The following is a 10,483-nucleotide window of genomic DNA, read 5'->3' as shown; positions in this document are numbered from 1 at the left end:
AGGAGCACCCTCGCCCCTCTCGGGAGATTGTGACTTTGGATTGGCCAACTAATCAGCCACGTAGCCGCCTCTTCGCTTCTTCTGGGTGGAGCAGGCTCGGACTCCGGATTTTCATTGGAAGAGAAGATTGAGATGGGCGTGGCTTCCGGAGCGGGCGGAGCGCGCGGGAGAATTGCTGCGTTGCTGATCCGGGAGGTGAGCTAGATGATCGCTGGTAGCGGGACGTGGGGCGGCGGGAGAGGGCGGAGGGCAACGTGGGTTTCGAGAGCCCCAGGCCGGGGCTGGGGTTCAAGAACGAACTTCCCCCGCGGGGCACCCCTTCAGGCCCGTAGTGGGGTTTGGATCGAATCGAGAGTCCGGACCCTCTCCACTGAGCGCGGAACCTGCTTTCAGCACCAGTGTCCCAGGCCAGCCACTGCGTCGCTGCAAACTTGACCTGTGACTTTTTTTTCTTGTGGTGTTTGTAAGGACGGGTCTCATTGCGCATGTAGCCTAGGCTGGCCTTGGATTCAGCAGTCCTTGCCTCAGCCTTCCTTGTACCAACAGAGGTGTGAGCCACCGCGCGCACCTCTTCTTCTTTGGGTAATTGGCCAAATCAACTACCCAGGAGCTTTGCTCACTCTCTGTCACAGCCTGCTCTGAGAAACCCGTCTCTGTCTTCTGAGTGCTGGGATTACTGGCAGCCCACCATACCTGCCCAGCACCAGATCTCAGGTCCTCAGCCTCCTCACTCTTGGCACTGCCAGCCTGAGCCACCCCACCCCCATCCTTAGTGTTTCTTGGCACTGTCATTTGAAGCCACGTATAAGATGGACGTGCATTGTAGAACACGTCTTCCCTCACACCGACCGGACTGGCTCTAACGTAGACAGGTGGGCGGAGAAGAGGCCTGGTGCTGTCCTCGTCAGCTCCCTTTCCGGGGGAGGGGAGGTTTCTCCATGCTTTCTGATGAGGTGAGCTGCAGCCCTGCCTCTTCTGTCCTTCTCTGATGAGGTTCCATTTCCCCCACCATCCTTCAAAATGCCAAACTCACAAAAAGTCAGGGAATGATGAGCGAGACTCATCTATGCCCCAGGAAGTTAAATGGGAGTCGTAAGGGACAGCTAAATTTCTTCTCCCACTCGCAGCTGAGCCTCAGGCACTGGCACCTTCAGGATGTTAGGGGCCGCTGAATTAGTTCTGTACCAACATCTGGAACGAGCCTGGGCTTCCAGGCTGCCTAGTCCTTCTTCAGTGGATGGTGCAACCAGAAGCATCTTCCTCAGCTTTCACGGACAGTGTTCCCAAGACGGAGGAGACACCTGTCCTTGGCGCTCAGTGGGACACCCAACCACTTCAGATTGCCCTGTGTGCGTGTGTCGCTTTCCCATGTTCTCCCTCCCACAGGCAGCAAGTTGACAGCAAGCGCGTGGGAGTTTGTCACCATTGCTGTGTAAGCTCTGCATGCTCATGGTGGACCCACGGAGGAAATGGACTTGGATCAGCTGGACCTAAACCCCAGAATTACTGCTGCCATTAAAAGGGGTATGTATGCTGTGGGAAGTGAGCAACGGTACACGTGCACTTTGTGTGAAACAAGCTGTGGTGCTCCGTGGGCCACCTCCAACCAGCGCCTTCTCTCCTTTTCATTCTCAGAAGGGGCACCTTTGCCCCTGAGCCCCTGGAGGGCTGTGACTGCTGAGGGCTAACTGCCCAGGCCTCATGTTCACGGCGTTCTTCCTGCCACTGTGTGAGCTGGCTTGATATGTCTGCAGTGTTTTTCTTTCTCTCTCTCTCTCTTTTTTTTTTCCCTTCGTTTTAATTGCATCAGGGTCTCACTGTGTAGCCCTGGCTGACCTGGGATTCACTGTGTAGACCAGCCTGGCCTTGAACTCACAGAGCTCCTCCTGCCTCCGTCTTCCAGTGCTGGGACCAATACTTTCTGTTAAAGAAATCAGGAGAAAGACAAATGTGCTCTTCACAAAATAAAACAGAAGCATTCATATCACTTTATAATCCTTGTTTCTGCAACTGGTTACCTGGCCTTAGCTGGTATTTGTAACTCCCTTTCTCTGCTACCTGTTCTGTATTTCCTCCACCCTCTGCAGTCACCTCAGCAGGTCTTGGCTCTTTTCCTGGAGGAGTGACCTTCATTCCTGATGGGTCTGTGTCCTTCGTCCTCCTGCTTGGATTAGGCTATTGTAGTTTCCCATTGACTTTAATCACAGGACATGGTAGTACCAAGAGACGCGCTAAGGGATCTCCTGCACTCCAGACATAACCCTTCTTACCTCCATTGTGGACAGGCGATCCAATTTCCCCATGGTAATCTGGATCTATCCCCCCAGCCCCAAGATCAGCATCACGGGTGAGCCCTCCAGTTCTGGATTGTAGTCAAGTTGACATCCAGGAACGGCCACTACGCTTTCTTTTGCTTTCAATTGGTTTGGAAGTAAAAAGTAAATCCAAGCCCAGAATTGGTTCCTTTGCCCTCCTCCCCAAGGTGCAGGCCCTTGGTTGTTAGCATGTGTTGCCCGTAGCGATGGCCACAGTCCTGCCCATCCTGGCCTGCTTGGATCCTGCCTCTGCCTTCCGTCAGCCTCTTTGCCTACCTGGCCTGGCTTGGGTGCTCAGAGTTGATTCTCCCTTGGCCCGCTCTCTGTCATTGTCAGTCAACTCCAGGGCTTTGTGCATGGTCACCAGGCACTCTCTCAGGCCACACCTGCAGCTCCATGGTCATGCTTTTTAAAATACAGGGTCTTGCTGTGTAGCTTAAACTGGCCTTGGGTCCTGGGTTCAAGTGACCCTCATGTCTCAGCCTTCCACATAGCTGGGACAGTGGACCAAGGGTGGGTCAGGGTAATAGTCACATCCTCATAACGCCCAGGATTCGCTCTCTGGCTCCTGCTGCTGCTGACAGGAGAGTCAGGCCCAGGTCATGAGGGTGCAGCAGCAGGCCCCTCCCTTGATTCCCTCTCTACCCACTAGCCCCACTCCCCAAGATTTTCTGGGCGAATCCAGTTACCGTCACTGGTGTCCCAGATCTGGGGGCCCAACTCCGTCCCCACCTCTGAGTGCCCTGACTTGCTGTGGTCTATCTGTGTGAATTTAGGCAGACTGAAGTCAGTGAAGGAGGTTCTGTGCTACTCTGGCCCAGACCTGCAGCGGCTCACCAGCCTGCCCAGCCACGATGTGCAGCTCCTGCTGAGAGCAGCCGCTCTTCACCTTCGGGGAAGCCGCGTCCTTACAGGTGGGCAGAGGGCACCTGGGCAGGGGTGCTGGGTGCGTGGGCCTGGGTAGACACACGGGCTCCAGGGTCTGGGGATGACCCCCTGAGCACGTATGAATCTCCCTAGAAGAGGTAGCCCAAGTGACCTGTCCAGAGCCCAGAGAGAAGGGCCCATATTTGCAGAGCACTAAGCAGTAGGGTCTCATGGCTTCAGCTTCTCTACAAAGTTTTCCTGGAGTACCTGCCCCCAGAGGAGACCCAGACAGTAAAGGACAAAGTTAGGTCCCAGTGGTATGGTGGGGACATCTGTGAGAGTCCCCACTTCAGTACATGGCTTCCACATGATGGCTTTGCCTCACTGACATCCGAGGCTCCAACTGCTCAGAACTGTCACTGTCACAGACTGATGCTCATTTCCTCTTCATGCTGAAGCTGTCCAGGACACATGGGCACTGAGAGTACCCTGCTACATGGCTACATTCTGGAGCTTTGGTCTCTCTCTCTCCCGCCCTCCCTCCCCCCCCCACTCCCTTTTCCCCCTCCGTGTGTGTGTGTGTGTGTGTGTGTGTGTGCGTGCGTGTGTGTGCGTGCGTGCGTGCGAGTGCGTGTAATGACTTTGCCAGTCCTTTGCCCATGTTGCATGTGTCAGCACTTCCTTGAAGGCCTCAGGCTCACAGGCCCTAGCAGGTTGTGGGCGGGGTGCAGGCCACGGGCGGGGCGCAGACTGTGGGCGGGGCACAGGCTAGACTGCTGATGTTGCCTGACCTCATGCTTGCTGCAGCACTGCACCTGTTCCAGCAGAGGGAGAGCTTCCCTGAGCAGCATCAACGCCTGAGCCTGGGCTGCCCTGTCCTGGACCAGTTCCTGGGTGGAGGCCTGCCCCTGGAGGGCATCACTGGCTTGGCTGGCCGAAGCTCAGCAGGAAAGACCCAGCTAGCCCTACAGCTCTGCCTGGCTGTGCAGTTCCCACGGCAATACGGAGGCCTGGAGGCCGGTGAGTGGCTCTCCTTCCTGAGGGGTAGGACAGGTATCACTCTGACCCATCCTGCTCTGGGGGCTGCTTTCCTCTCTGGGAGGCAGTGGCTATCTCTTGGGTGGTTTCCTATGATTGTTTTTCTTCTTCCAAAAGAGTAAGTGGGAGGTGAAGCTGCACTTAGACTGTCAGAAGGAAGCAGGGGGTACTGGCCAGTCCTACAGTTACTACACAATTACCCTGAGGTACCTCACCCTGCACCCAGACTCAGAACCAGACAGGTAGGGCAGAGAGCACCAGGTCTTTACCTTCTGGGCAGAGCCAGTAGTCTGAACAGCATGTAGATGCCCCTGCTACAGGGAGACTCTGCCTGGTCATAGCTGCAAAACCAGCAGTGACTGAGCCAGGCATGGTGGCACCTGCCTTTAATCACAGTACTCAGGGGACAGAGGCAAGTGGGCTCTGAGTTCGAGGTCAGCCTGATCTACAAAGCAAGTCTGGGACAGCCAGAGCTGTGTTACAGAGAACCCTGTCTCAAACAAAACAAAACAAAACAAGCCAGGGTCTCTGCCATTTCCGCCTTGAGTCCTGTGCCCAAGCCAGGAAGCTGGTCTGGATCCTGTGCTCTGCCCGGTTCTGCACCAGCTGGGGCTTTACTACAGCACTTCATGTTGGTTTCCACCACATGAAGCAATGCTAAAGGCTCCAGTTTCCCTCATTCTCACTGACGCTGCCTTGTACAGGGCCAGGGTTCCCAGCATTGCAGAGGTCTGTAGCGATGTTCTGTGAGCCTCTGACGTGCCTTCTGTCAGGTCATCCCCAGAAGACCCAGAGCCCTTTGCCTACCGAGTCTTCCACACCAGTTGTGATGGTACACGCCTGTAACCCCAGCCCTCAGGATGCAGGCGCAGGAAGATTGATGCAGGCAGGCTGGAGGCCAGGGAAGTGAGGCCCTGTTTGAGCAGAAACTTTTAAATATTTACATTAAGTCCAGAATATTGTTGGCTCTGTTTCCCATTTTGTGGATGATCTTTTCTTTCTTTTTTCTTAAGATTTATTTATTTTCTGTATGAGTACACTGTAGCTGTCTTCAGACACCAGAAGAGGGCATCAGACCCCATTACAGATGGATGAGAGCCACCATGTGGTTGTTGGGAATTGAACTCAGGACCTCTGGAAGAGCAGTCAGTGCTCTTAACCGCTGAGCCATCTCTCCAGCCCGACCTTTGCTTTCTTGACTGAGTCCTTTGAAGCATGGGCAGTATTTGTCTTATGAAGCAGTTTCCTTACTCTGCAGTTTGACGTTTCGGGCAAGCCACTGGGCTCTTTCCACTCAGAGTCCTAGAACTAATCACGTAGATTCCAACAGTTCTGCTGCCCACACACAGGGCGATTCGGTGGCACCACAGCATATGGCTCAAGGGCTGTTTGTGCACCAGCATCATCAAGTAGACACACAGAGAGAGGAGGAGCCTGTGAACTGTCCTGAGTCTGAGGAACATGTCCCAAAGTCCCTTAACCCTGGTGATCCACCCTCTGTCCTGCCCAGCCCAGCGAGGACCTGGAGAGCAGGCATGAGATAGCAGGGTATTCAGGAAGAGGGGATGTGTGTACTCAGGACAGGGCTAGCCTGCATGCCTAAGGAACCAGCAAGGTAGCCACAGATGGGATACTCAGGTCTAACCTGCTGCCTTTCTCGGGGGAAACGTATAAGGGGCAGAAGTTAGAGACAGGCAGAAGACTCCTTTTGGTCTGTGCAGCCACAGGTCTTGTACACACTGGGCACTCTGACTTCCTAGGGGCTGTCTATATCTGCACAGAGGATGCCTTCCCCAGCAAGCGGCTGTGGCAGCTCATTGAACAGCTGCAGGAGCTGCGGACAGATGTGCCTGGGGAGGTAACACAGAAGATCAGGTTCGGCAACCACATCTTCATTGAGCACGCGGCTGACGTGGTGAGTGTCTGCTTGTGCACACAATGACCCAGTGACTCAGCCAGTGTCAGCTGTGCAGAGACCATGCTCAGCTCAGGGTAAAGTCAGGAAGAGGATGTGTCGGTCATGGAAGTGTCCCTTCTACACACACAGCAGGGTGGCTGAGGTCCCTGCAGGCCAGGCATTCGGGATGTGTGGGTTGATGAATACACTCTCCAACATGGGGATTTATTGCAAAACCTGGTCGAGCTAGGCGCAATGACGTAATGAGATCAGACACCTTTGATCTCAGCCCTTGGGAGAGAAAGACAGGAGAAATCTTAGTCTGAGGCCAGCCTGGTCTACATACATAGTTCCAGGCCAGCCAGGGCTGCACGGTGAGACCTTGTCTCAAACAACAAAAACCTCACTAGTCAAATTCTTGTGCAATCTGCCCGTTCATCCTGTCTTTGAACCAACAAACACAGATCTAACTGGGTCAATCAACCCAGGAGAAAGGTAGGGAAGGGAGGCCCTAGACATACAGCAAAGGTGTCCTCTGGGTGGGGATGCAAAGAACTGACAAGCCACCACAGACCCCTTCCTGGCTGCTGTTCTCTGTTGACCCTGCCTGAGCCTGGGGCTTGGCTGCTGGCCAGGCTGGGCTCAGTTCAAGCAGCAGGAAGCAGGGCCAGGCCCAGGACAGCTGGTCGTGTAGAAAAGCTCTTATCAGCAGGGAGGGATGAAAATAGGGGTCATTCAGAAGTTTGTAGAAGGGAATAACCCAGTTCCCCAAACTTAAGTGTGGATAACGACCAGGGCAGGATCACCCTCAACATGCCCGTCTGGGCTGTCACATGACTAGGCAGAGAGTTAAGAGCTCTGAGAGGCCCACAGCTGGCTCAGCTGACCCCAGTGTGTCCTCTGACCTACACACCATGGCATGCACTCACTCAGATGATAACAAAGAGCTTTGATTTTTAAAGAATAGTTATGAACAGACTTTCATTCCGGTAGATGGTACGGCATATAAACTTTTAATTTTAAAAAATGTACAATAAAAATACATTATCACACACGACACGGAACTAAACACATGAGAAGTGCCACAAAGAGGCCAGGCAGAAGCAGCAGGAGTCAGACGTGTCCTGTCCGTGGGCCTCCCAGGAAGGGGCCAGGGCCAGGTCACCAGCCTCACTGAGAGTTGCTCTCCAAGACCCTACTAGTGGTGCAGTTGTTAGTATATGCCCACAGCTTGGGGGCACGGGAACTAAGTTAGCACTGCAGGCTCCCAGCTGAGGGCCCTCCCAGCCCCACCCTGGCCTTCACAGGGCCAGCTCTGGAGCCAGTGTCAGCAGCAGCATCATGGTGTTTAAAGCAGACGAGGCCCAGATCACTGCAAGAGAAAGTGCAGGTCAGGTCTCCACTGGGAGCAGCCCTACCTCCTCTGCCCTGGGTCTGCCCAGGAACCAGAGTGGTCAGTGCCAGCCTCCCTGGGGCTCAAGGCCACAGAGCCTCCCCTCCCCTCTTGTGCATGAGCAGAGCAGTGGGGACCACACCTGGCCGCCTCCCACCTCTTCCTGCCATCCCCGAGGTGCCCAGGCCCTGGCTTAGGGAGGTGCAGACACTCACGTTGGTACTAGCGTCTTCTAGGCTGCTGCTGTCGTTTTCCACACAAAGAGGCTCTGCGGGTGCCCTAGGGAGAAGCACAGACTAAGGGGGTGCTCTAGGGAGAAGCACAGACTAAATTTCACCCCTGGCTGGACTCAGAGCTGCCAGTGAGTCAGTGCTGGGCTACCTGCTTGACCAGCCAAAACTGCCTGAAGACCTGGCTGAAACCTCAAGCCTTGTCACCCCTCAAGTGTGGTCACGTGGCCACTAGCAAGGCCTTCCTCTGACAGCAGCCATCTACCCTCCCCATACAAGCCTACGCTGTCACCTGGGCCACTTAACCACATCTTAAGTCACCCAAGGCCAGTGCCAAACAGGGCACAGTGGCCCCAAGAAAGCCTAGGGCTCCTGGAGTGGCCAACAGAGATGCCCCTGGTGCCATCCCTTGTCTGTCCCTGCTAGCATTTTCTCCAGGGTGTAGCAAATGTGGATGGTGCAGGGTTCCGACTCCTTTACAGAGGGTGCTACCTGCTCTGTGCAGAAGAGACTCACAAACACTCCATCCAGCAGCAGCAGGTCTGGCCTGCCCCGTCGCCACAAAGACCTGGAAGGCACACATGCACACACACACATTCTACACATCCTACTCAAGCGAGACCAAGCAGCTGCTTTCTAGATTTCAGCCTAGTGAGGTGACTGTGTCAGCCATGGATCTGTGGCTAGGCTGGGTGACTCAGTATCTGTGGTGGACTCAGGGTGAAAGTCCAGGTATGCCTGCCTTCACCCCAGGAGGGTAAGAGGCAGCCAGTAAGTGTCAAAAGCTACAGTCAGGGAGTTGTGGAGGCCACTGGCCAGGTGTAGCCGGTGTAGACCACAATGTGTGTCCCCACAGGACACCTTGATGGAGTGTGTGAGTAAGAGGGTCCCCATTCTGCTGTCAAGGGGCATGGCCCGCCTGGTGGTGGTTGACTCCATTGCAGCCCCATTTCGTTGTGAGTTCCATCTCCAGGCCTCGGCGGTCAGGGCGAAGCACCTGCACTCGCTGGGGGCCGCGCTTCAAAGGCTGAGTAGCACCTTCCGGAGCCCCGTGCTGTGCATCAACCAGGTAGGTGCAGCTGGCGGGGAGGGAGAGGGCTGCCCCTGAACATGGGGAAAGCAAGCCCTGGGTAGAAGGGAGGACCTGAGGTGGCTAACCCTCACTTGCTTTTTCCAGGTGACAGAAATGGTAGAGGACCAGGAGTCTGCAGGGTGAGTGTGGACAGCTCAGCCATGCTGTACACTGGGGTGGGGTGGGCTGTGTACAAGCAGCAACACCCATTTTGTGTCTCAGGGCTTGGGAGGAGCGCCTCTCTCCAGCCCTTGGCATCACCTGGGCTAACCAGCTCCTGATGCAACTGATGGTTGACCGGATCCATGAGGACAGTGTTACCACAGGCTTGCCCAGAAGCCCAGCTCGGACTCTACGAGTACTCTTCGCCCCCCACCTCCCCCTCTCCTCCTGCTGCTACACAGTCAGTGGGGAAGGAGTTAGAGGGATGGCAGGAACTGAGTCCTGCTAACAGTAGGGCCAGTGCATTAGCCTGACCCTGATTCTGACGAATCCTTCCAACAACCTGTGTCAGTCCATGGCACCTGGTGAACTGGCTCCCAATGACGGTCAGTCAGTATCTGCTCTCTCCTCCCTGGGGTTCACCTACTGTTGAGCCTTGGGGTTTGGCCTCACACTACCTGTCATAGGATGTCCGACCAACAGGGGCTCTGGCAGCCCTGGGACCCCAGAATGACTTAGCTCTTCTCTCTGCCTGGGACTTTCAGCAGCTTGGTGGGGCCTCCTCTCCTGCAGGATGATCTTAATTCCCCCCAACCCCCACTACACACACACACACACACGCACACACACATCCATACACATGCATGCATGCACACACAGTAACACACACCACTCAGGTCAAACGTGACTTGCAGTGAGGTACTCCCCCCACCGTGCCCCTCCACACACACATACAACAACATTTGGGGGCAGAGTGGAGAAAATACTCTGAGGAAGGGAAACGGTGCTGACCTGATTCAGTTGCCTGGGCTAAGCAGCTTTGGGCAACTTACAACAGGGTCTGTCCTCACTGCGGCTGGTTAGTGTGCCCAGCAACTCTGGCTTGGCAGTGCATCTAGGCTGAAGGCACCACAGTGCACCCGACAGCATGGAGTGCACACTCAGCCAGCGGCGGACAAGCGTCCTGGTAAGATCTGCTCTGGACTCAGAATCAACACCCTGTGGACTTGGGGCTCAACAGTCACCAATGAACGTGACCTCTGAAGACAGGGCTGTGGTGACAAAGCCCTGTGCTTCAAGATCCTGCCACGTAGCACAGGCTCCCACCAGCAAATGTGCCAGGTGGAGACTCACCAGTGTGTGACTCCTCAAACCAGGTCATACACTGTCACTGTCCCCACTCAAATATCGAAAATAGTCCACTTATGGTATATACCATGACATCTTCAGGGTGGCCCCATCCTCTTCTGAGCTCATCAACCTTCCAAAGGCCCCTGGGGTACTCCCCCCCCCCCGCCCCCGCAATTCTGCACTAACCCTAAGTCTCCGGCAGGCAATGCCCCACCTGGGTCTGAGAGGCTGAGGATACTGACATAAATAAGGGGATCGTGTGGAGTTTGTATAAAACAGCTTCTCAGGGTTTTGTATTGGGAAATAAAACTATTTTTGTAACAAGGTATCAACACTTCCATTTTTTTTTCCTAAAGAAACAGTATTGAAAATTAGAAG

At 54.9% G+C, this 10,483-nt stretch overlaps 2 protein-coding genes across 17 annotated transcripts in view; one reads left to right on the top strand and one right to left on the bottom strand.

The window, feature by feature from the left end:
• Positions 1 to 168: 168 nt before the first annotated feature.
• Positions 169 to 10,433, top strand: Xrcc3 (X-ray repair cross complementing 3). 2 transcript variants are annotated; one of them, NM_001427420.1, is given in 8 exon segments: positions 169 to 195; positions 1,387 to 1,524; positions 3,092 to 3,229; positions 3,990 to 4,202; positions 5,981 to 6,135; positions 8,597 to 8,809; positions 8,918 to 8,952; positions 9,035 to 10,433. In NM_001427420.1, coding segments are annotated over 7 exon segments (1,038 nt in total). In that variant the 5' UTR covers positions 169 to 195; positions 1,387 to 1,469; the 3' UTR covers positions 9,264 to 10,433.
• Positions 4,592 to 10,483, bottom strand: part of Klc1 (kinesin light chain 1) — a 45,808-nt gene continuing 39,916 nt past the window's right edge. For 8 of the 15 annotated variants that reach the window (XR_005505437.2, XR_005505438.2, XM_006240621.5 and 5 more), the window contains 2 exons: positions 7,726 to 7,789; positions 7,110 to 7,489 (listed from right to left, as the gene is read on the bottom strand). Coding sequence is in view for 12 of the 15 variants with exons in the window: in XM_006240621.5 (XP_006240683.1) it covers positions 7,487 to 7,489; positions 7,726 to 7,789 (67 nt within the window). In the remaining 3 variants the exon portion in view is untranslated. Of the gene's footprint in view, positions 6,409 to 7,109; positions 7,490 to 7,725; positions 7,790 to 10,483 lie in introns of those variants that run through there. The other 7 variants (XR_010052051.1, XM_063261508.1, XM_063261512.1 and 4 more) reach the window with 1 other exon arrangement.

Source organism: Rattus norvegicus, chromosome 6, assembly GCF_036323735.1.
Source record: "Rattus norvegicus strain BN/NHsdMcwi chromosome 6, GRCr8, whole genome shotgun sequence".
NCBI lineage: Eukaryota > Metazoa > Chordata > Mammalia > Rodentia > Muridae > Rattus > Rattus norvegicus.
Note: the sequence above shows the minus strand (reverse complement) of the source record. Positions and strands in the feature narration are given on the sequence as shown.

Excerpts from the sequence above, each read along its gene's own strand:
- Xrcc3 (XM_006240649.4), top strand. The coding sequence starts at position 1,470 with ATGGACTTGGATCAGCTGGACCTAAACCCCAGAATTACTGCTGCCATT. Across the intron at positions 3,230-3,989 it reads GGGAAGCCGCGTCCTTACAG|CACTGCACCTGTTCCAGCAG; the intron begins GTGGGCAGAGGG and ends TGCTTGCTGCAG. Across the intron at positions 8,953-9,034 it reads GAGGACCAGGAGTCTGCAGG|GGCTTGGGAGGAGCGCCTCT; the intron begins GTGAGTGTGGAC and ends TTTGTGTCTCAG.